General features: G+C 47.2%; 1 protein-coding gene across 1 annotated transcript in view; it reads left to right on the forward strand.

The window, feature by feature from the left end:
• Nucleotides 1–27004, forward strand: part of LOC143155043 (uncharacterized) — a 184253-nt gene that overhangs the window by 113210 nt on the left and 44039 nt on the right. The window contains exon 2 of the mRNA XM_076327273.1: nucleotides 8626–8729. Coding sequence (XP_076183388.1) covers nucleotides 8626–8729 — 104 coding nt within the window. The remainder of the gene's footprint in view (nucleotides 1–8625; nucleotides 8730–27004) is intronic.

The raw sequence follows: 27004 nt of genomic DNA on the forward strand, positions 1-27004 counted from the left end.
TCTAATTTCTCGCGTACGGTACGGTTTCCCTTTACCCTCGATCGATCGTAAACGCGAGGATCGATATTTAGAACCGGACCGCGTCGGAGTAATTTCTCTTCGTTCGCGGATTCGTCATCGACATCGATGTTACGTCGATGACGAAAACGGTAGGTAGAGACCGTAATTCCGTATTTTCCTACGCGTAATGACTTTTCGCGCAAAAAGGTGACTCTTGGGACCGTGGAAAGCGTCCTCGTGTAATATCACGAATAACGTATCAGGCGGCAGTTTTTGTCGCCACGCTCCGACAGGAATTAATTATCCACGTAATGGTTTTTACTCGGGTAGCGATAGAATCGGGACGAAATTGAATTAATCGACGCAACACCGCGCATACTGATCGTAAGTCACCTATTTCGTTCTTATTGGCCGGGAAAACGCTTCTGCGCAGAAACGCGTGACCCAGCATCCCGCATCGCAGCAGTTTCCCGGATGCCGAACGCTTTTCCATCGTTCGGCGAATAAATTCCTGGCGAGCGTTGCACGTCCAAGCACAGATAAGATTATTTATACGACATCTTTGACACTTTAATATCGCAACGCTATCGGGAACGGAAGCGAGACGCCGTCTCGGAACGATCGGGGTGAAAATTCGTAAAAATCGCGTACGTTGCCCGCACTGTAATTTCAGTAATAACAGTACTTTGGTTCACTAGGAGGCATTACAATTTTCAACCGCCGAGCCGTGTAATATAAACAATATACAAAAATCGATTTCGTTCGAAGACGCGCGCGGCGTTGAAACCGAGTCTCGACTGCGACCGGACAAAGTCGCTCGTTTTCCGAGCGGAACAACAAAATAACGAAAACGATCGTCCACGCAACGTCCAAACCGGTGGTTTCCAAACTTTTCGAAACTCTTCACTCCCCACCCTGAGATGCAAGAAAAAAGAAAAGAACGTTTCCGCGGCCGAGGTAAGTGGCAGGTTCGAAACGGAACAAGGTAAAGGTACTCCCACTTTCTTCGATCACGATGATCGATGTACCGATACAAAGAGACGTCGGAGTTGAAATTTAATTGTTTCGCTTCCGAGAAGAAAATAATTGCTGGCCGCGTATCCATCGATTGCATTATCATCGAAACGTTCTCGATTCCGATGCGGGTTCTCTCGTTGGATTTTTTTTCACATCGGAAAACGTTCGAGTCGCATGCGCTCTTCTGCGTTCAACCGGTTTTTTTGTTTTTTTCTTAATACGCGATACGCAGCGACGACAACTTACTTTCGTTGCAAATCGACCGACCCTTTTAATTCCCGCGAATGATCAGTTCTAAGAATAATTTCTAAGGCAAACGGTGCTCGAAATGTTGGCCGTTACGCTGAACGCTCGCGCGTAATCGGACGAGCGAGAGCGATACCCGTTCGAGTGTTTCTGTAGTTATAGTATTACACGCTGTAATGATACGTTCTCGCGTGTCGTCTGCAGAAACACTTCAACGCGTGTCACTCTCACTCGTTAACCGATTATGCACGTACACGGAGCGTAATCGGCAAACATTTCGAGCATCGTTTACATTGGAAATTATTCGAAGGATATCTCGGTAATTATTGACTTCTGACTCGGTACACCTACTTTGGTACCTTTTTTTCATCGAGCCACGGTATTCTCTCCAATTCCAAAGTATTGGGTACCACCTGAATAAAGTCAAGGTGGTCTTCGTATCCCGAGAAAAAGAGCAAAGAATTGATTACCGTACCGTAACGTATCTCTTGATACACCGCGACGTTTGTTTGGAATATTTTTTCGCGCAACGGATAGTTTACAGGTACTTCGAGGCGGTGAAGTTAGGTGACTCACCCTGCGTAATGAACAGTGAGACGAACCGTTCCTTTTGCGCAAGCGGCCTGTATACCGATATTTCCAGTCGTTCGCAATTAGCTCGGCGAAACGTCGGCGACGGGCAAAACCTGGTTAAAAATCGTGAAAAATTCAACGCGCGCGTAAGTACACGCTATCCGCGTAAATATCGTTCGTTTACGCTTGAAATATCGCACCTCGGCGAGCGCTCGATCGCAACGATATTTACGATATTTGTCCACGACGCGTGCAAGTGTCGCTCGAATGCTCGAACATTCGTGCAACGATGTTCCTACGTCCGGATACCGGTAAGGTATTCGTTGGTTGTAAAGCGTTCGAACAACGAGGCGAGTTTTCGTATGGAAATCGAGCGAACGCGTATCGAAGTCGAGGGTCGGTGGAAGTCGGCGGTCGTACTCTGCCGATTTTTCGCCGATCCTCTCGCTACCTTGTTCGTTGGCTAAAATACGGTTCGCTCGGCGGTGATACTGGTTCGAAACGAGACGTTGTCCTCTTCGATTCCCCGAACCGGCAAGCAACGCAACATTGCGTCGATTTACGTCCCCGAGCGAAGCTCCGGTTAATTGTCCTTGGATCGTGTTTATTCTCCGGTCCGGCGAGTAAACCGTGGACCGCTGGCAGAGACGGACAACCGGCAGCTTTTTCGAGTCGCAAACGGGAAACGAGTTTGAAAGATCGCGGCGAGCGTATCGCATCGGTGCCCGAGTAAACGGAGTAAACGGAGTAAACGGAGCAAAACTCGGCCGAACGAACAGGGACGAGACGAGCGAGCGAGCGTGCGTTCGGGCGGATTATTCACGGTACATGCCTCGGGAAAAACGCGTGATTGCAGATTAATTTATAACTGGCGCGGAATCCACGATCCGGAGCCGTTGGATCGGCACGCTGAACCAATGAGGGTTGTAATCTGCCAGTTTGAGGTCTCTTTCGTCGTCGTGCGTCACGTATCCGATGTTGTCAGCCCCGCCAACGTGGAAATTACGGTCCCCCGGTTAATTAAGGATTTCAATTCGGTCGCGCGTATCTCGGTGTTGCATCTCTCCACCCCTCCGCCGTCCACCGTGATCGCGATTACGAATATGAAAAAGTCGCTCATAGTCTCCGACGGGGGTTGTATCAACGTAGCTAAGAAATCGACTCTTCGTGCCAATTAAATTTTATTAGGTAATCTGGTTCGTGATTACGAAGGAATCGTTTCGCGATCCGAGGAAACTTGACAGGGATTAAAATACCTCTCGAATGGACCTTCTTTCTTGCGTATATACATATATATATATACGTATGTATATACATATGTATACGTATACATATATACATATATACATATATACATATACAGGTATATATGTATGTACGTACGTATATATATGTAGTATGACATCCGACATAAAAAGATATTTAATTTGATTGTAGTTGGAGCGCACGACCGGAACATCGAATTGCCGTTTTATTGTTATTTGACCGATTGAGACCGAAACGCATTATTTAATTCCGCCGAAAGTTACGGTCAACTATACTCGAAGAAACTCTTATTAAAAGTTGTTTAGTTCGGTACGCGTACACGGATAGTGGTTAATTAGCGGAAAGCTGAATATATTTGTGACAAAAGTGGTGCGCCGTTTCGCAAGGAAGTCACGTACGGTGTTTCGGCTCTCTCTCGGCCAATTTCGCAATCTTTTTGCGGAAAACGTACGAATCGTCGTCGCGTACCCGTACACGTCCGCGCGCGGCCGTATCACGGCCGTGAGTCTCGATAATTGCGGCCCTCTCCTAATTGTATCCAATCGAAGACAATTTTCTCCGTCCCTTGTGAAATATCGGCAGAAAGGATGAATACCGTGGAAACCGTTCGACGGAGAATTGTCTTCCATTCGTGGAAGAGTTCGCGCGGATACGCGCTTCGAGATCGAATTCAACAATATCGAGAGTTTAATCGCGAATATTCATTTGGACACGTTTCGAACACTTTTGCGATCGTTTCTCGAGGAATTCGGCGCGCGAATTTACGAAGTTCGTCGAAAAACGAGTCCCGTGTAAATTCACGTTCGATCTGTAAAAATTCGTTTATTATTTAGAGTAGTTTCGAGTTCCGGTACGTCGAGTAGGAAGCTACCCGTGGTACACGGGACACTGCGATCGATGGCGTCGATACTTGTTCAAATAGAATTATACACCTCCGTACGCATCGGTACAACCACCACGGTGCGCGCGTAATTTATCGCTCGAATTAATCGATTGTATCATAATCCGTAACCGCGGATCGGAGACGAACAGAGAAGTTACCCTACCCCGGATCCGGGCCCATTAAACCCTCCGTGTGTTTCGTTTTGGTAGCCATTTTTCCGCGGGTGAAATCATTGTTATTACGGGGAGCCGTGGATCGAAAGATCGAAGAATACGAGTTAAATGAATTTACACGGAGGTAACGAAGGTCGTAAATGTTCCAGAACGCTTATAACCTTCTTAAACGTCGTATCGTTCGTACCGCCAGGAAATCGAAGACGAACGTGCACTTACATCACTTTGCATCAGGAACAGCCACATAATTCTTCCCGTATGACACGTTCACCGGGCAAAAGTATTGATATATTGGTAAAGTCGCGACGACGAAACGAGAAAATTGTAGGCCTCGAGTTCCGACACTTTCGCAGAGGGAGTGCAAAGTGTCAGGTTTATAGTAACAAATTGCTACTCGCGACAACTATTCGTTCCCCTCGAGCGAGCCTCCTTGCTCCTCTCCAGGATTTCATTTAACCCTTTTAATGTCAGCCGGTCGATCCATCGACCGGTACCTTGTACGGTAATTCCCTGCTTTTAAGCGACCATTTTTACCCCCGCCACTGTGCGTGTTTGCACAACGCGACCTACCGATGAAAGCGATAAGGAAATTTGGAACGTTCCCGATTGCATCCGCGCGAAGATTTCTCCGTGAAAAGAAATCGCAAACGCGTGGTCGGAAATGGTTTTAATTGCGCGTGGTCGAAAAAAAACTGGTTGAAAAACGATTCGATCGATCTCGTCAACGATCGCGAAGATATACAATGATCATCGAGCGCGCGTAACGAGAGACTGGCTCGTCGTTGCTCCGTCTCGGTACTATTCTCTTTTTATTTGAAGAGGACTCGGCGCTTTGTAATTTCCCAATTTTCGAAAACGTACCATTGCTCTCGAACGCGTTCGTTGGAAAGCGTGAACATCGATCGTGGACGACGAAACCTCGAGCTAGAGATAATTACCGAAATGTAATATTACCGATGTCCGACCACAGACCGTTTCGCACTACTTGGGTAGAATTCACTTTGTAATTGAAACGGAGCACTAAATCACGGGTCTACGACGGAGCGTGTAACGCTTGGAAACGACGCGAAAACGATAACCTTGTCGAGAGAACTCCTCGCGGGTTTCACCGGCGTCTCCTCGGCTCTTGGGATCGGTGCAACGAAGAACACCGAGAGATCTCGACCGAAAGTCCGTGGACACGGTGAAAACCGTATCTCGAGTTTTCGCCGAAAATCCACGTGGAATTGGTGGAAATCACCGCGTCGATTCGAGGGTCGGTGAAAGGATTACGGTGGCCACGATTTCTCGCATCGTGGTAACCGTGTTTACACGTTGCCGGGATTTACACGAAGCAGGTGTCGTGATCGGGTTCACGCTTCACGGCTCCGATCTCGCGTCTAATCGTAACGACAGCAACGGGTCCACCTTGGGCGAGTCTTAAGATAAGGTGGAACGCTTAGAAGCGTTAGCGATAAAACAGAATTCATGTACCCTTGGTTCGTTAACGGCGTAGGAAAAATATAGCCGGTCACGAATCACGATACCGTTTCGAGAGATACGTTTATTCCTCGCGAGCAGTCCTCGCGCGATATGGACAAAAGTATGGTCGTTCGTGTACAAGTAGCCTTGTACGGGCCACGATGAACAAATATTAACGAAGATCGTACGCACGGTTTACGCGACCACCGATCCCGAACAATTTAATCGCGTACTACCGGCAATAACTGTCCCGATCTGTACGATTCGTTTCTCGCGTAAGCTGACAATTTTAACATTGTCCGCTTTCTCTGCTTCCAAAATCGAATCCAAGACTTTACCGCTCGTATCTTCTCCACTCGCGAGTTTCAAATTCCAGTCTCCGTTGAAAGTCCAGCACCTTTGTTGATAATCAATTTCAAATTCTGTCCAGTGTCGGTGGACATTGTTCGTTCGTTGCGCAATATTCGTCGACTTTGTTCGATCCCGAGAGAAACGATTACCGGTACCGTGTACGGTCAAGCGAGTATAACTGTCGTCCGATTACGGATAACGTACTTCCCCCTGAAATACGCGGCTCTGAAAGTGTCGAACGGAATATTTTCCGAACATCTGCCGGGAAAGTTGCCTTGTACGGATACAACCCGTTCGAGGGATCTTGTTGGCTCTATTTCACCAGTTGCAAAATACTCAAGGGCGTAGATTTATGGTCCCGGTCGCTTCACAAGGACACGAATAAAAGTTTCAGTTGTTCCGCAACCTTGTTGCGCTGCTCGGTACCGCTTTCAAAAAAGTTAAACGCAACCGAACCGATCGTGGAGTATCGTCGTGTCCGCGTAACGTTTCTCGGGAAGCAAAAAGGCGGTCAACCTCGATCGACACCGCATTCTTCTGTGTTCTACGGAACGACGACAGGGTTGTTTAACAGTATACAATTGAGAGATAAAAATAAAGAGAGATACGAGATAATGGTGCAAAAGAAAATTATCTTTTCGAGGGCGACGTTTTCATTGGAATTCAATTTGCGGATACGGACGCGAAATCGATTTTTCTTTAAATAACGGTTACGATAAACGTCTCGTCCGTTCCGTGTCTCCGACGTTCGAATCCGTTGGGCTTTTGTTCCGCGAGGATCGTCGATTCAAAAGGGAACGTTAACGAAGAACACGAGTTAACGACGCGATACACCTTCCGAACGTTAATTTACGTTTCCGTGGTCGATAATTTCGCAATTATATATATCAAACAACGGGAATGTCCGTCCGATTTTTTCTCTCCCCGATTACGATCGGTCTTTAATTGAATGGACGTAGCAGCGAACAATATCGTTAAGAGTGTTTTCAGGCGGTCACGAGTGGGCTAATAAGCACGAGCTGCACGACACGCGGACGAATGCGATTGCGAAACACGGCCAGATGGACGAAGAAAGAGCGAGGGCTTATTTACGACACGTCTCGTCGATGCTATCGATAATTGCCGGCCTTTATCGTTGTTTTTTCGCGCAACATTTGATTACTCGTCCTTTAACGCGATTCGATTCCCATAATCGATACCTTGGACCGGCCGCTCGCCAGTTCGCTGGAAAATTGTGAATAACGTTCCCGATCTATACTTTGTATTTTTCGTGGGGAGAAAAATGCCAACGATTACGCCCCGGTCGAGCCAGAACGAGTCCAAGCGGACTACATCCGGCCCCTCGAGGATAAAACGGCTCCTTGGGTATTAATGCGCGGAAAATTTCAAACAAAAACATCGATTCTTTTAATAAATACCTTCCGACGATTCGCGAATGTAATACCGGGGCGCGCAACGTTCGAAAATCGGCTCCGCCAATTATCGATACGCGAACCACGATCGAGAATTTATCGCGTCGGAACTGGTCGAACTCGAACCGGCCGCTTCGAGAAGACAATAAACGGGGTACAAGAAACAGGGGTGATTCCCGATCGCGAAACCGAGCAACAAATTTAATCAATATCCGAGACATTGCTGCAGCCATTGACTTTCAGTTCCGACGTTGCCTCGATCGGACGCTTCGTCGAGTTACGCGCAACCTGTAATAAATACCGACCCAGGGACGGATAGGCGATTCACCGAAGAGAGACGTTCTCGGGATTTATAGCTTTCGGACCTATAACAGCTGGTGTAACGGTTTACGCGGACTTTCAGCGATCCTATCGCGACAACTTTTTCCGATTACTTTTCACCGCGATCGGAACCCTCTTCGACGAAATCGTCCCTTTCTCGTCGGCTTCGATACCGTTCGTTCCGATAACGAGAGACGTCAATCGCTTCGTAATCGAATCGGAACAATTTTATCAGCGTCGAAGCGTCAATCGGTTCGTTCGTCGTTAGGACTCGATAATTGCGAATCGAAGAAAACACGGGACATCTTTTATGGTGCGTTTCGAAAGAAAGATTCTTTCAACGAAGAAAGATTGTCGGTCTATTGAACGATTCGTCGTTAGGACTCGATAATTGTGAATCGAACCAAAAAAGATACATCTTTTTCGGTGCGTTTCGAGAAAACATTCTTTCAACGAAGAAAGATTCTCGGTCCATTGAACGATTCGTTGTTAGGACTCGATAATTGCGAATCGAAGAAAACACGGGACATCTTTTATGGTGCGTTTCGAAAGAAAGATTCTTTCAACGAAGAAAGATTGTCGGTCCATTGAACTATTCGTCGTTAGGAATCGATAATTGCGAATCGAAGAAAACACGGGACATCTTTTATGGTGCGTTTCGAAAGAAAGATTCTTTCAACGAAGAAAGATTGTCGGTCTATTGAACGATTCGTCGTTAGGACTCGATAATTGTGAATCGAACCAAAAAAGATACATCTTTTTCGGTGCGTTTCGAGAAAACATTCTTTCAAGGAAGAAAGATTGTCGGTCCATCGAACGATTCGTCGATGAAATTTCTAGACGACCGGTCTTCGATGGATCGAAAACGTTCGTCCTCCGAAGCGAAGGAAAGGCTAACCTCGTTGTTCGCTTCTGTTTTCAGCGATATTTCAAAGAACGTCCGTATCCAGAGGTCAATTGAGGATCCAGGGTGTCGCGACCTGCCTGTACCTGTGCATGGATTCCTGTGGTCTTCTTTACGGCTCGGTAAGTCAAGCTGTCCGCTCGAAAAAGTTTGCCCTTCCTATCGATAAAATCGTCTCGTATCGCGTCGAAGAAAATCGAACGGCCGAGTGCCACGCGACTTCGACCGCTTCCACGCCTATTCCTGTTCCGTAATACGCTATCGCGGCATCTAAATTACAGAAACGCGGGGAGAGAAAGGAATAATCGGTCGCGCGAACGAGCCACGTTGAACCTCGAGAATTCGAATTTCTTCCATTTTTTCTTCGCGGGACAATTTTACGCGCGCGTCGCGATAACGAAAACGCTTCGAGAATCGATTTTTCGAAACTTTGAAATCGTTCGAACGACACGTCGCGCGATCGAATTGTCCACGTTACCGCGCTCGTTTCAAAATTCGCGCGTCGTTGCACCGACCGCGATAACGAAAACCTTTCGAGAATCGATTTTTCGAAACTTTGAAATCGTTCGAACGACACGTCGCGCGATCGAATCGTGCACGGTACCGCGCTCGTTTCGAAATTCGCGCGTCTAACGAGAAAATTGAACGGTGCGGGTCGAGAGCGAGCGAAACGAAGCGACGACGAACGAGCCTCGCATTACTTATTTACGACCTTAATTATACTTATACGTAGAATCTCGCGTTACGTCCGAGCCGAGAGCGATACCCGCGGCGCGCGAAACGAGTCGTCCACTCGTGAAAATTGTAATTTTCATATTTCGCCTCGTACCCTCGCGATACGAGCATCGTCGATAAATTGGCGAGGTTTCGCCCGATGAAAACGAATCCAAACGCGATCTCGTTCGGAACGCGTTTAATCGTAACGACTAACGATGCCTCGGAAGTGATCGAACGAGGTACAATTGCGATCGATCGGGAATGAACCACGTTCGAACTCGTTTGCATCGGTAGGAGCGAGATTTCGTTTACGCGGGCAGAGATCGTTTCAAATATCCGATCATCGGCGTGGGTCTCGGCGAAGCAACGACACTCGACGGATTAATACGTCTGGAGATTCTCTCGTTACACGTTGTCGTGTCGATCGAGGCCTTGTTATCGCGCGAATGCGACACCCAGATGGAATTATCTCGTAACTGGTACACGGTACGCGAACCTTCTACGTACGGTGAATCGAAATTATTCGTCCTGGCCGACTGTGGAAAGGTTATCCTTGGAGCGACGACGTCAAATTGACTCTGTGTCGTTACTAATAAACAACAATGTTTCACGAGTGGTCGATAAATAGAATCGACTTTGAACACGTACCACGAGACACGAGCAAACGTCGATAGACTTAACCGCGAACGACGCATCCGTAAACGTTGCGGGTTTAAATATTTTTCAACTGAATTTTATTCGATCGCTCCGAGAGGAAAATATTTTCTAGTTATTTACAAGCCGGTGAATCAATTAATACAGAAACTGTGCAACAAACGGCTGAACCTATTAGATGCCCCCAGGAGAAAACACGGTGCTCGAAGCTCGTATAACTTCCTCGGCAAACGTTACAGAGAACTGCTTTTATCAGGTTCCCAATTGGTAGACCGGACAGAGGGTCGAACCGATAGCTTCTCGGTACAAATACCGTAGTATATGCTTCCTTTTAAAGAAAGAAAAACTTCGCTGATTACAGTGTTCCGAATGTATGGGCTTCCATTAACACGTTGATTGCCACGTCGTACCATATACGCGCGACACTAACGTTTCGGTTACCGTGGCTACACTTTATACGGTACACCGTTCAAGTACAAATTACGCTACGTGGAAATCCAATGAGCGTTTCGAAGCGCAGAAGCTTTCGATCGGATCGATCGAACCGAAGCTACCGCTCCATGAGAACGAATCGTTGAGCACGCGTTTCGTGAAATCGGTTCGGCTCGGTTCGATGCATCGGGACGAGAAAAAAGAAATAAATAAAAGAACTCGACTGAACGAGGAGCGAACGTCGACGCGTTACAAATCGACAGCGAATACACCCGGTCGATACGAGTTTTCCAACCAATGATCCTCCGGATCGCGTCAGGTCGCGTATTCGTCGTAAACGATGATTTACAAGCAGGAGAAACCGTTCGAGCCGCGACACGCGCTACAAATCGACAGCGAGTACACCCGGTCGATACGAGTTTTCCGAACAATGATCCTCCGGATCGGGCCGGGTCGGTTATTCGTCGCGAACGATGATTTACAACCACGAGGAATCTTTCGAGCGGCGACACGCGCGTACCAGCACCAACGTAGCCTCTCCTCCGCTTGGCGAACCTCGCGCGTACCATCCGCGGCGTCTCGGTACGCTGAATTCCGTCCACGAGGATTTCGTACGCGAACGAACGAACGAATCGGTGGCTCGCGTACGATCAATTTCATCGACGTTTTCGAGACTTAATTAAAGCCAATGACGTTTGATCGGAACAGGATTCGATACAGGAGCAGCTGTGCGAGCCTGAGAAACTGGTTTAGCCCTTAACTACTATCGTTCTCTGTTTCGTTCCTCTTTTTTTTTCCCCTCCGCGCTGCTGTAACTAGTACCAAACAAAAGGAACGCGTTGCGTTCCCCTGGGGTTGATACACTCTTGACTGTGTACCATTTCGCTGGAGGTATGCGTTTCACGGCAGATTAATCTTGCCTACTCTTCACATTTTTCCAACGTTTCCGAGACCGAGTGTTGCCTAACGAGAAAATTCGGATTCGATTCGATTTCGAGGGAGGGAACATCGTTCGGTTCTTCCTCGTTCGATGCGATCTCGTACGCCCGGAGCTCTCGGGAGCAACCGAGCGGAACACGATCGTGAAATATTTCCCCGAAAATTTTCGGTCGTCGACGATGAGAACGCGAAAAAAAAAAAAAATAAAAGACTCACCGCTTCCGAGAAGCGTTATCGGCTTGAACTTCAATTTTCGTTCCGCTTTCGTCGAACGCGAGTCAAGGGGATCGAACTTTTCCTTTTCAACGATTCGTCCGTTGGCCAAGTATAGTAATCGAGTTCGTTTCTGTTCGGTTGGTCAAAGTGGCCGAGCGATGGGAACGTTACAGGTTCATCGGGGTTAAATTCGTTCGGTTATCCGAGCGATAACCGCTACTCGGGTGCAAGGAAATCGAAAACGGTCGATTCGATTCTAAACCGATACCGATGATTACGTTTTCGATACCGGTTGGCGGTAAAATGTTCGACGATGCGAAAATTGCGAGCCACGTGGGCGTGAAATCGAAGAACGATATCGAGAATCTAACAAACGAAGCACCGTGAAAGAATTGGAAGGAACTTGTGCATCGAGACGATCTCGTTATTTTCCACTCGTTTGTTCGTTCGACGTATGCGTCCGTAGGGTTTTCCCGTATCTGTAAAGACGAACCGCGAGACGATAAATTGCGCGAAAGATAGCGACCGGAAGATACCGAGGCGCTGTTTCGAAGTTTAAATTCGTGGACGACTCTCGGAGGCGATAAAAATACGCGAAGCTGATCTCGAACTCTCTGAATTACCGCACGTGAACCTAATCTCGGAGGAGCAATTTGTAAAGAAGAGATTGGTTGGGTAAAATCGAAGCACGAGCACCGATCCGAGCGCCATTAGGCACCGAAAGAAGCTCCTCGTTCGAACGCGAGAACGAAACGACCAGAACGCCGCGAGGATACCGATCGAGCGAGTCCCGGTCGTAGCAACGAACAATAAATTCGTCGTAGGATCGAGCCTCGTAATCTACGGCGTTCCGCGGCTCGCAGCGTTGATAAAACGCGGAGATATTGAGCGACGCGGAATCAAGGTGGACGTCGATCGCGATAATGCGATCGCAACGAGAAACAGAGGCGAACACACGATCGAAAATAGTCGCGTGTACCGTTCGAACGAGGCCCCGTAACCAACGAAACCCGACCAACGTCACAGATTCCGAAGTGACTTCCAATGCTCTCCGATTAGACGGACCGATAGAAGAAACAGAGATCGAAATAAAGACGTGGTAAACCTCCGGCTCGAAACTAGCCTCGTTAAGAGCCGCGTGCATTTCATTAAAGTCGTCCGGTACGCTCGAATCCGTATCGGGGAGGAGAAACATCGCATAAAGTCGTATCGTAGATCCAACTTCGTCCGCTCGCTAACAAATCAACGGATCTTTTCTCTAATAAAGATTGTCGCTGTATCTGCGCGTCGTTCATCTTCGATCACGAATCCCGCGGATCTCTTACGCGAGACGTTCTCCCTTTTTCCGTACCTTCGACGCGGCCCTCCGCGAAACCAGGCTGCTACGTTATTCGTACGATTAGGAACACCCCGATCGACGCTTCCGTTCCCGGTGTACTTTTCACTCTCTGCGCTCGAGAGGCGGTTTTTGATCGTCACTTCACTCGGTGTACTTTCTCCAATTTGGTAAACCATCGTGGGCCTGGAATTTAAATAATATTCAATTACTACTGTAGAGGAATATTCCTTGATTATAGATATTCCTTTAGAGCATCTGAAGTGGGAAAAATTTGTTTCTCCAATTTTTCAATTATTACTGTAGAGGAATATATATATTTCTCGACTATAGATATTTCTTTGGAGCATCTGAAGTGGGAAAAATTTGTTTCTGCAATTCGAAAAACCATCGTGGGCTTGGAATTGAAATAAGATTTAATTACTACTGTAGAGAAATATATATATTCCTCGATTATAGATATTCCTTTGAAGCATCTGAAGTGGGAAAAATTTGTCGCGTTCCCAACTTCCCCTTCGCTTCGAACTCGTATATCTCGCGAAATTATTGACGAATTGGAATAATTCCTTTTGCATTTCAAAGTAGAAACTCTCACGATTACAACGGTATGAGTTCTTTCCCCCAACATTATAGTTATTCCGTTAGAGCATATATGTATGTATGTAGAGGAAAATATGCTTATTCCTCTGATGTAATAATACATTCCCTCTGGATTACCAATGGAAATATGGGGTCTGCGCAAGACGTACTAAAGGAAAAGACAAACCCGCTCGCACCGCGGAACACACACACGTTTTCTCGAAAATTCTTTGTAACTTTTCCCTCAACCGGTCGACTCACGTCCGTATCGGCCGCTGGTTACATTAAAACTCATCTTTAGTCGATGGGCTATCGATTTACCGAAACAGTCGTTCACTCGATCGAAACTTCGCGCGATTCGCTCGCGCAAAACTCGTCCCTACGCTGCTACTCTCTTGTGAGATGTAAACATACGTATATGCGAACGCTGAAACGAAAATGTTCCGTTTGAAATTAATTACACGATTCGAATGGTTTCGTCGAGGTGCTGGTTTCTGGTAGCGGAAAAGTTTCGAGTGTTAATCGAGATTTTATTTCGACCATCGATACATCGGAGAACTGGACGACGAACGCGTTTAACCACGTGCCCTTTGCTCCGCGACAGTTCGACACTGCCCAGAACCTTCGGATCCTCTTCAAGGTTCGCGACAAGAAACCGCGTACCGGTTGCGTACACCCGATAGACTTATCTGGATAAAAAGTACACGTACGAAAGTATCGTCGATTCGCGTTCTCGACCGTTGAAATCTTACCTCTAATATGTAACTCCGAATGTTTCTAATTCGAAATGAAAACATTCGTGGAACTATGTACGTCGATAAAACATACCGATAAGATTCTACCGGACAGGTTGGGAACCGCGTGCGCGAGAATGTTGTGCAAATATGTCTTTCCAATATTTGTGGCTCAACTTCGGGACGATAGGATAGATAAATCAACGAAAGAAATATTCGTACACCTGGTGAAAGAGATAGTCGCGATTGGCCACCCACCCACCTGTTCGGACCGAAGCCGGGATAAGTTTAGTTGACTCGTTACCCGTAACGACAAGGATTTCGCGGTCTGGTTTCGGTTTTCTCGGTAACGCGTTCTCTACGGTGTAACGAGAAAGTGCAAACATTTAATTTACGAACGTCAAAAGTAATTAACTGTGTTCGCTGGCCACGAGCAGTCACCCGTGATACCACGGTTCATCGTCTCGGTTTATACTTCCACGGAACGAGTTTCCATCTTTCTTCGATTGATCGTTTCGCGAAAGAAACCAGAGAGTTCCATCGGTACGCTTTTGTTTCTCTGTATCGAGACCGCGATAAACGTTTCGCGAACGCTATCCGTGGATATTCGCGAAAAGAGGACAACATCGATCGAGCGATCGTTTCTTTCGCGTTACGTTGAACTCGAGCCGCGGTTTCTATTCCACGGTCGATCGAGACGAAACATTTTTCCAGCGACGGTGTGTAATTAACTAATGAGTCGATTCCACGGTCCCTCTATCAGGGAGAACGAGAATGAAGAAATCACACGCCCCGCGATAAATTTGCGGATGTCCAATTTACATTCTGAGCAGGACTGCTAGAAAGATCGAATAGAGCGCCGAAGTTCCTACGCGAACTCGAGACCAGTGTATCTGATAACTAATCTACATAACACGAACAGCTAGGCAAACATTTCATTGCTGCCGTAACGCAGCCGGCAACAGATTAATGTTCCGTTGGGTTTCTTGTCGGGTAAACCGAGCACAGTGCTACGTAATTTCTGCACCAGTTCGATACCTACTATTTTCAATCGTTGGAAAGCTACACGGAAACGACCATCGAACCCGATCGAGCATCGAGAACGAATTACGTCTATCGTCCCCTGTGACAACCACGGAAGCGTTTATCGGCAAATTATTAATTGGGGTGCAGGGACGGGGAGATAAGTGAACCGTATGGGCTCGCGGTAATTAGCGAATGGTAATTCGACGGCGGATAAACTTTGATCGGTTGAGAAATTACGTTAATCCGTAACCGATTCTTCGCCGATTGTGGGATCTCGTTTACTCGAACCAGTGAACGTATCAATTTTTGTACAGTCTTGCTTGCGAGATCTCGTCTCGTTCATTGATGCAACATTCGGTACACGTTATCGATACCTTCCTTTTATTTCGACGGTCTTTTGGTTCGATTATATTAGGGGGACCGGAAAGTAATGTCGGGAAACGACATTAAATTCAAATACATAAATTTTAAATTTAATTATTTACAACTAAACAAGTCACTATAACCTCAGAATGTCTTTGCTACGGCTTTAATGTACACAATGAGCTGACAAATGACAATCAAATAGTGACATGCGCAGAAACGACATTAAATTCAAATACATAAATTTTAAATTTAATTATTTACAACTAAACAAGTCACTATAACCTCAGAATGTCTTTGCTACGGCTTTAATGTACACAATGAGCTGACAAATGACAATCAAATAGTGACATGCGCAGAAACGACATTACTTTCCGATCCACCTAATAAATTAGGAAATTTACTTCTACGTTTACTCCTCAATAAGGAACAGAGAAGTGAACGCGATGTTCAATGTTTATTCAAACGTGGCAAAACTCTTTACGATTTACAATAAATTCTTGACACGCTCGTAAATCGTAATGGTAAAACCGTGCTGGTACTTAGCGATTTAAAAACGATTGTCCAGTATGCAATCACAGTGGCGTTTAAAGAGGAAATTAACGCGCAATATTGCCTCTCGTAACGTCGTACCAGAAGGCAGAGGTAGATGAAACTTGAACGAAAAGCAGACGATGGCAGGAAATTGTCAACGCAAACCCGAACTCATTTTCATCGGGAGAGCCTCGTCGTTAAAAGTATCTTCACAGAGAATACAACGATGAACGTATAAATTAATTTCAATTTTCGATATTTGATTTTCATCCCTTGATAAAATTCCATTCGACGTGCAATAAGGTTCTGCTCGTGGGAAATCGATCCGATAAAAAGTACCTTCACAAAGATACAATAATAAACGTATAAATTAATTTCGATTTTCGATATTTGATTTCGATCCACGCATGAAAATTCCATTCGACGTGCAATAAGGTTCTGTTCGTGGGAAATCGATCCGATAAAAAGTACCTTCACGGAGATACAACGATGAACGTATAAATTAATTTCGATTTTCGATATTTGATTTCGATCCACGGATAAAATTCCATTCGACGCGCGATAAGGATCTGTTCTTGGGAAATGACTGCTCACGAGCAATCACGGTACGGTAGACTGCCACAATGACAGTGACAGAGGGATAGAATCGAGTGGCGTACTCGAACGATCGTCTCGTTCTGGGTCGACGACTGCGCGTAATCTGCGCTCGATCGTCGACGTGCTCGCTTTTCCGAGCTGGCGAAGGATCGTGTTATAATCATAGAGTTGGCGCCTCGTAATTTCACCGTAATAAGCCCACGAAAGCTGATCGCCATATTGGCTCGGTTGACCGTGAAATTCTAACTTAATTACAAACATTTCACGCGTAACCGGCGCCACGGCTGTACACGCCCTAACCCCTGCTCGAGTTCGAATCAATCGACGATAAGAGAAGAAAAGGATCGGGGGATCGGGAAAGAAATCGTGGGATTATAGTTATTAAGAAATGTCGGGAGCCAAATGCCGATTAAAGAAAGCTCGCGTTAAATTGACCGGATCAAGACGCTCAATTACAAATATATAGACTTCACGGTGAATCCAGCGTATCGAACCGAAGAGGTTCTGACGTTGATTCCTTGTTTCCTAACAGGCGGGAATCTTCGTTCCCGGCCGACGCATCCGGTCTTTATTTTCACCTTTTCGCGGCTCGATCGAGATCGGTAATTGTACTCGCGAGCGTACGTAAAAATTTAATATTCGATTTTGGCGACGCGACCACGAGACTTTGTAAATACGGAAGCTGTCGGTTTGCGTTTGTCGCAGCGCTTCGATTAAGATTCCATCGTGAGTAACGCAATGGAAAACGGAAGGAAGGCTCGAGGGTCGAGTATCGTCGAAAGAAAATTGGTCGTTGGACGTTTGTCGTCGTTCGAACAGAGTCGAGGAAGAAATAAAAGAGAAACGTCACTTTCTAGAAAGCGTAAATTAAGTATGCGAGGCTCACTCCGGAGAGCGAGGTTTCTTCGTTGTTCTTTCCGAACTTTGCACTCAAGCTCGGACTTGGTATTTCGTTGCAACCGATACCATTAATATCCAAAAAGAGAATAACGTTCCAAGTCGTCGTTGGAATTGCGTTACGAGAAAATAAACAACGTAATCAGAATAACGTGACCATGTTTTGTTCTCGACTCGAGAAATATAATAACGAACCATTAGGAGCGGCAAATTAGTCGAGACTAATTTCAAAGTTACACGGGATTCAATATTATTCCGTTCGTTCGTTATTACGTTCTTTTAACCGTTCTTTGCTTTTTGCAATGCGGTTTTTTTATATACCTTCCATCGATAAATGTTCTACAAGATCAAAATGTTTAAACACATTTCGATCCGTTACACCATCGATAAAAACCGGTTCCGATCCACCATTCGCACTGGTACATCCCGGCGCTAAAACACGTCCAATTAAAAATATTACACGAATATCCTATTATTAATATTATTCCTCGAACAGTTCGGTGTCGAGGAATTACGAAGAAACACGGTGTCCCGGATGAGAAAGCACCGTAGCGGGGTAACGTTTTCAAGGTTTCGGAATCTTCGATGTCCACGGACGACTTTATTACAAAACCCGGAACGAACGAATGAGAAACGATCGCTCGTTTGGCCAAAATGATCGTTTTCGATATCTCGAACGGTCCTCGCGTTATAAAATCCCCGTGCCCGTGTGAGAACACGCTTACTCGAAATACAAAATTATAGTTCGATGTCCCTACCCGGGATCGAATAATCTCTCCACCATGGAGTATAAATTCTTCCGCGCTGATCGCGAGCGAGCGCGTTGCCTCGAGAAGAGCTACGAGACAAGCGGAATAAAAGTATCGGTTCGAGGGGGCCGAGCGTGAAATTCTGCCGTAATTACAAGCGCCTCTCTCACAGAAAACACATAATTATACTTTCGGGGTTTCGTGATGCCGAGGAGGGGGTCGACGGGACGTCGTGGCGCAGCGCCGCCTTTAGATCACACGCTCACGAATAACGCCTCGAAGCGATCGTTCCTCGTTCGGATCCACGCGGTTGCGTTATCAGCGACCGTAACCACGTGCCCATTTACACGTTTCGTCGAAAGCAAAGTAGCGTTTAAATCACCAAACGGATCGACTCGACTCGTGCGAAACTTACATTTCGAATTGCTCGATCGTTGACGGTGACTTTGCCTATAATATTCTGCTCGTAAATTAATTTTGGAACGGTTTGGGGATCGTGGAACCCCACGTGGACGCGCGACCGTGCGAGATTTCGAAAAGAAGAAACTATGTCGAAAACACGAGACATGGAATTTTGAAACGCGAATTCGCGGAGTAAAAACGCAAACGTGCCATTTACACGTTTCGTCGAAAGCAAAGTAGCGCGTTCCCGCTTCAATCACCAAAGGAATCGACTCGACTCGTGCGAAACTTCCATTTCGAATTGCTCGATCGTTGACGGTGACTTTGCCTATAATATTCTGCTCGTAAATTAATTTTGGAACGGTTTGGGGGTCGTGGAACCCCACGTGGACGCGCGACCGTGCGAGATTTCGGAAAGAAGAAACTTGCAGTGGAGAGAAGTATGTCGAAAACACGAGACATGGAATTTTGAAACGCGAATTCGCGGAGTAAAAACGAACGACTGTTGGTAGATGGAACGATAATTGAGAACGTGTTACGAAAGGTTTAATTTCTGTACGGAAGAGGGTCGAGATGCGATGTTAAAACGATCGAAAATAAAGATCACGGTTAGAGCGAGCAAACACAAGGTGACAGACGCGGTTAACGCGCCAAGACGAAAATAAGCAACGAGACACGCGGATTTAATAGCAGAGTAAACAATGATTTAACGATAATACATCACTCGCGAACGTAAACGTTCCCGTGTACGAGTTTATAACACTGTCTTCTCCGTTTTGCGCGTAGAACTCGCGCGTGGTCTCGTCGAACCTGTTCGAAACACCCTGTATAATTGACACTGATCGGATAACAGAACGTTCGGTTAAACGATGCTCGGCTCGGGGTAATCGATCCGCTCTAATACCGTATTAAAACGAAACTTATCTACCCCACTGATCGCTGCAACTCCGTTCGGTACAATGGCCACCGTCGGAAGAAACGTTGGAAAGATTTAGGTCCCGCGCGATCGACGAGAGATCGAGAAAAAGTGTCGTAAGCGAGCATGGCTCGTAGATCATTTGCTTTCTTGAAGTGTAAATTTCCGAGTTCGCCGAATTTTTCAACGAGAGAACGTCGATCGACGAAAATGGAGACTAAACCTCTCTGTTGAAAAAAAGAATCAACGTAAAATGGTACCGTTCGCAACGAACGCTCTACGTACCGTACCGAAAAATACGTAACTCGTGCACAGAGGGTTCGATGTCGACGTTCGAGAATGAAAAGTTCTCGCGCGAACGCGTAACGTACGGGTCCGATTCGATGTTCGTTCGCGATCGTAGCAAGATCGATAAAGATTTTGCTATCGCAGGTATGTTTAACCAATCCCGCGGAGAATGACGATCCATATAATATTATTAAGTACCGATGCCCCGGAGGAACTGTGGACATAAACACGCGTTAACCTGTTTCTACGAGCTATCGCTACCTTATAATTATAATACCTATATCTATCCGTTCCATCCGAGCCAGCTGGCCTGGTAATTAAAAGAAAGGAAAAAATCGAGCCTCGCTGCCGCCAGTCTACACAGTCTTATAATTATTACTTTGCACCTATCGTCTAATTTATACGTATTCCTGACACGAGCGGTGCTCATTAATCAAGGTCGGATGGGGTTGGGGCCACGCGTAAAAATCCGTGACGTGAGCTGGACGCGAAAGTTGGCCGTTTGATCCAGTCCGATCGAAACAAAATCAAATTGAATCTTCTCGCTTGAAACGCACCGGGAATAATCAGCCCGCGGCTGCGGAGATCCTATATCAAAATTATTTACACCGCTGGTTATTCACCGGTGCCTCTCGAACCTGATTTTACACCGAACTCGGCGCACGTTGCGCCAACCCTGTTCCTCTCGGCGCGACGAGCGTGCCGCGAGTCGTCGGTGACCCGCGGAGAACTTTCCTTTTAGGCCGTTCGCAATTTTTCCCATTACGCGAAACACGCTATTTATCGTTAAATAGAATCATCAATTTATACGTACTTGATACGTCCACCGTAACCATCCTAGCGTACAGCTGTCCATAAATATCAAACGCTACTCTTTCTACCCGCGGTAATGACAACCATCGAACGCGGTTATCTCTCCGCGTACAGTTACTCGATTCGATATTCGAACACCGCGCTACTCGAGTAATTATTGCTTTGGATGCTTCCACGATACACGTTCCACGACGGTTCGAAAACGCGTCGAATCGATCGCTTTGTTCGTTTGTTCTTTGTTCGCGCGACGTGAACGAAATTAAGGACCGGCGACGATTCTACGCGCGAAAACAAACCGAACGAAAGGGATAACCGTTTTCCGTTCGAGGCTTCGTCCGCGAGTCGAATCGTAACAGTGCCTCGCTGGAGCGCACCGTGAAATACGTTGACTCGGTGAAAGTGCTCGGTCCTCGTAACGGGAGTGCGTCCGTAACGGTCGACCATAAACGTTGACCGATAACGATGATAAAAAAAAAAACGCGAATTTTCAAAGTCGGCGTACACCGAAGAAATTTCTTTCGAAAGCGCGATCGTGGCGAAATCGACGCGACCTTTGCCAACGAGCGAGAACCAACGATTACGAACAAACGTCGCGAGAACGACGAAACACTTGAAATGCCAACGATCGTGCAAACGTGGACGAAAAATATATCATTACCGCGTAATTGTAACTAATAGAGTCGCGTATCAAAGAACACACCGAGAGGGATCGAGTCGAGTATCCGTACGTTAAAGAATACGATAAAAAAATACGCTACTGGCTCGAGTATTCGATCCCCGGTTCAGCATACGCGGCAACATCACCTAACGGTCATTCTCGACTATTTACAACTGCCGTGTAAATTCCGCGCCACCCTTGCGGACGGTCTCTTAAGTTACGAACGCGTAAACATAATGCACACGGATCTCGAAACGTGCAACCAAAGACGGACACTCGCTGCTTGCTTAATTACACGTCCTTGTAGCACGGGGCCATAAACGAAGTTTTTTAATTCCCTGAAACGCGAATGGCTACATTCTCGACGGTATGGATTTAACGTCGCGTCGCAACAGGTACTATTACCGCGCATTGAAATCACCCGTGCGGTGTCCGACATTAGTCTTGCCACGTCCACAGTTTTATCGCACGAAAACCGGCCGCGTTTTCGATTCGAACTTTTTGCCGCGCGACCGACGCAGCGAGCAAATCGCTGTTTCGCGAACGTCGAAATCTCGAGTCCACCGCTCGAGAGGATCAACGATACCGCGACTGTTTCGTCCGCGGCCCCGCAAATCCCCGAATTTACGATCGAATCGACGACATCGGAGCCCAACCGGACAAGATTTAACGGCGGAAACCCGTTGATTTATATTTACCAACCGGTGGAACAAACACGACGTTCATCGAGTCAATATTTTATTCTCTAATACAATCTAACCGCGGCCGGACGATCGCGGTCCGGATTCGTTGAGAAGTTCCAAGATCGCGAACTCGAAAACTGTCCCGCGTAGCCGTTCGATCCCCACGGTTGAGATATCGTCTAGCCCGCATACCTTTCAACGCTATAAAACTTTATATTTAACAGTCCCTGCAAAGGCGTGAAACGAGAACGACAGCCGGACGGGTTATACCCTCTGTAGGGATTTTTTTCCCTCGGACGTTCTTCTCCGAGCAGCTTCCAATAAATCCAATTCCCAACACGTTACTTCTGTCATTTTATTAGTAGCTGCGAAGTGACCGCTCGCACATGTGTCGTATAATTTAAAGTATCGCGCCCGAACGGAGTATATTATTAAGAAAGAACGAGAAAACGAACGGGTCGTGCGCCTGATATACGGTAGTTTGATACCGGCCCGGAATATTCAACCCGGGACTCGTATTTCTCTCTTTCTGGCCGGAGAATCGAGCGAGCTGCTTCACCAGTTGGATGGATTGCGAACATCTAGTTGATCGAACGATCGTTTTCAGGTAAAAATAAAACGGGCTCGTGTGCTCAACTTCGGACAGTGTCAGGGGACGATGGTAGCTCACGATACCGTAAAATTCATCCCGGTCGTGCGAGCGTTTTTCTCATTTTGCTGGCACGCTGCTTGAGAACACGGTCTCGTTCCCCTAATTAGACCCGGAGAACCGATCTCGTAACGTACAATTAGATTCACCGTGGCTATCATCCAAAAGCGAGTAAATTAAATTCGAGCGGCTTTAATTGCGAATAATTTTAAATAACGGATAAGATTCGCGCGTAGTTATTAAATAACAACAAATTGTGCCGACTGTCGACGATTCTAGTAATAGTGGCGCTCGATGCTTCAATGTGGATAATTGGAGCGAGCGGGGACGATCGCGGATCAAATTATCGATAATTTCGCTGAACGTCACCTTGTCCGAGAGAGCCGCATGAGCGAAAGTAGCGATCGCGGGACCGTGAATACGTCCGACTGTTCGCGCGGATCGAGAAACTTGGTTTTTCTCACCGTGTCTCGTGTGTGTACGAAAACCATGGCGCTGTAAAACTTTCAACGCTCTATCGGTATATTTTAATTCGCGAAAGACTGTCCCACGGATGTTGACGTCTCGTCGGTACGCTTTCGAGTAAACTTGAAATACGAACTCTACATTGAAATTTAAAGAGCACCTCGTGATTTTTGCAAAACGAATCCGTTCGCGTCTCGAACATCGACCGTTTCGAGTTCCGGCAAGATTGAACGTCGGTTGGGTCGTAAAACTGTCAACGCTCTATCGGTATATTTTAAATTCGAACAATTCGCGAAAGACTGTCCCGTGGATGTTGACGTCTCGTCGGTACGCTTTCGAGTAAACTTGAAATACGAACTCTACATTGAAATTTAAAGAGCACCTCGTGATTTTCGAAAAACGAATCCGTTCGCGTCTCGAACATCGACCGTTTCCAGTTCCGGGAAGATTGTACGTCGATTGGGTGGTGTAAAATTCGAAAGTCGATCTTCGCGGGGAAAAAGCGCGCGAAACGTCCACCGGGAGCGAAACGGTCAAGGGACGATTAAGATACTCGGAACGATTTCAGTGGATCGGACGCGTAATCTAAACACGTGCAGCCGATCGCGAGTGGCGCGTTAGCGACGCGGATTTATTCGCATAATTCAGGCCTGAAAATGAAATATCGTGGCCGAGATTGAAACTAACGACACGCGGCACGTCCCGGCTACCCCCCCACCCACCCCCCACCCGAGCTCCCCGCCAGAGATAAAATCAATTGGACTGAAAACGCGCGCCGGCCACGGGCAGCTGCTTTCCTCGGATATTGCCGCATTAATCGGCCGAGCACGGGATGCAACCGGCGTATCGGTGCGTACGAAGGAAAATGCTCCGGAATGCAACACGCTCGCCGCTTAATCGGAAGAGCATGAGCCACGACGGGGAGCAAGAAAGCAAGAAAGCAAGAAAGCGAACGGACCGTCTGATTATCGTTCTGCCTAGTTTACCGCATGCAAATGGAACACTTAGATACGGGAGGAAGTCTCGGGAGCAGGTATTGCGTTAGGTCGAGAATAGATCCGAAGGCCGTTTGAATGCCGGCTGCATCCTGCGCGCCAGGCGGATCCCTCCAGCGACTCCAGCCCGACAGAATTTGTTCTTGTCGCGTGTTTACATTCCGCGCACCGCCGACCACCGTCACTTCCCTTCAGCGCGCTGGTTAACTTGCAACGGTGGTTCGAAATTTCGCGGGGACACCTCCTCGGTCTCTCGCCGCTGGAAATTTCGGGGAACGACTCGAAGAAGGACCGTGGTACATCGGATTCGATGCTTGGAATCTATAGACGGAAAAAGACATTTTTTTAACCGCGCGAAATACGTCTTTCCTCGGAAATTACAGAGTCCACGTTTTCTCGGATTCGTTCGATTTCGACGGGATTGGAATCGCGAGAAAACGAGAAAAAGGATGTTCGAAAAATGAGAAAATTAGACGCAATCGCTGAGAAATTTAATGTCGAAACCGTGCACGAAATTGTACACCTTTTCGTACGAGCGAGAGACGCGCGATAAAATATGGAAGAAGTACCGATCGTCGTCTTGTTTGTTTCGTAACGAGAACGCGTTGTAAAAAATCATCTTTTTCCGGCCTTCTGGAACGGAACCTCTCCTTAACGCGCACCGAAAGCGGTTCGGGCGTTAATCTTCCACTTACGTTCGTCCGCGCGATGATTAAATTCGTAGCAACAAATTTTCCAAGCTTCATCCTCGCGTTAACGGCAGAACCGTACGACCTTCGGCTTCAGATTTTACTTGTTGCCTACCAGTTTCAGGTGCGTGTCAGTATTACCAACAGGGAAAGTGTTAAAACGTTTTTGTTTCTTTCGTCGCGTGTTCTATTAGCCACTTAAATTCGCACCTGTGGTTCCAAAGCACCCAGTATATTTAATTGTTAACGTAGTGGTAATACGGTGACTATGCAAATGGACGTGTAAAGATTATTCTCATCGTCGATTTAAATAAAGCCGGAGATTTTACTCGCTCCAATCAGGTTCGCGCACAACGAACCGTCAAACCTGGTCTGCGGTTTCCCGAGGAAAGATAAACAAATCAGGGAGTAGATCTAGAGAGTACGCGCGGGATAAATTGGAGGACTGTTCGCGTGTCTTGCGCGACGCGTACTCACCGGTAGAACTTGCTCTCGTCGTGTGTTCGGGAACCTGATTTTTGCAACAGTATCCCCACCGTTCGCGTATGTTTATCGGTGATCGAAGTCGACCCACGATTTCTCCGAGCGATGCGCACCGAGCGAATTCGTTTCGAGGGAACTAGTACGATTTTTCTTGCACCGTGCAAACAGACGTAAAAAGAATTCACTAATCTCGCCCGCTCCGGTTTCCTTCCTTACTCGCGCCGCGCTCGTCGTATATTTAAACTCGTTGGTACCTTTGCGCGTATCGTAGTATTTTTACCTTTTATTTTTAGAACGCGACGTATTAATCCAAATTCAACCATCGTACCCCTTCCTTTCCAAACGACTCTCCGTAAAATCTCGCCAGTATCTTTCACGAGCAAAATTGACAAGAAAGTTTGCACGAACGCGACAAAGCTTTCGAACGATACACGTTAAGTATCATTTCTATTTCCAAAAGCTGTAAAATTCCATCGAGCGGATTCCTCCTCGTGTTTCATATCGGTTACCCGTTATTCTTTTCCTCTCTTCGCGTTTTAGATCCAGGTACGGACGTGCACGTTTCTCCTAGTTGTCTAAAGAAAACGGAACGAAGACAAAGACACCGCGTCCTTTCGATCTCGAGAAGACGAGGAATCGGTGCGGTTTGCTCTCGAAGAGGTAAAGCTCGCTGCGCGTTCACGTATCCGAGCACGTGTCGCGGTTTCTCGAAGCCGTGCGGGAAAAACGGCGCCGGTTCCTATTTTCGCAGCGGGTCGCAGACGAGGCGTCCGAAAAGCCCCGTGTGTTTCCATCGCGAGCCAGGAAGTCGCGAGACGTCGTCGTCGTCGTCGTCGGCGGTGGCGGCGGCGGGCGACGTCTACGCCGCAGTCGGCTTCCGTCGTCGTGGCGCTACTCGTCGGCGTCTCTTTCTGGTTTAAATCGGGGTCAATTTGAAAGTTAAACGAACTCCGGCGACGAAAATCCCGATTTAGAGGGACGCGTCGGTACGTTTGATGACGGGCCGCTCCGTTGAACCGTAAACGTCCGCTTGTTACCAGGCATCCTCCGCGTTCCTTCGCGGCGGTAGCGAAGAATTAGCGACTGTATCGGCCGACCCTCCTTTACCACCCCTCCCTCCGCTCCCCTCCCCGTCTTTTCACCCTACCCTCGCTCGCCCATCGTGCTCCGCGGCCTTTCTTCCCCCACCGCTCGCCGCTCCTGCTCGTACGCGACGCGTTCGCGCACGCGCGAAACAAGGAGAGAAGAGGTTACTTTCCCTTTTTTCTCGTCTCTACCGCGAGCGTTAAAGCGGCCGACTTTTTTTCGCGTAAAAGCAGGTTTCCAAGTTGCACTTTGCACGTGCAGAGTCATCGTTACGTTCGTACGCCCTGCGGGCTCCCCCGTTCAATTACTCGATAATGCCGGCGCGCGATAACGCCACGCGATACGCGCCCAACTCTTCCCCCTCTCTCGCGCGCGCAACTCGCCGCGGCGCGGGAGTGGGGGGAGCAGCGACACCTTCTCACGACCGCGTGCCAAATATTAACCCTTTGCACTCCGAGCGTTTTCGCTACCCGAAACTGGCGTCTCGATGAAATCTT

Source organism: Ptiloglossa arizonensis, chromosome 2, assembly GCF_051014685.1.
Source record: "Ptiloglossa arizonensis isolate GNS036 chromosome 2, iyPtiAriz1_principal, whole genome shotgun sequence".
Classification (NCBI taxonomy): Eukaryota; Metazoa; Arthropoda; class Insecta; order Hymenoptera; family Colletidae; genus Ptiloglossa; species Ptiloglossa arizonensis.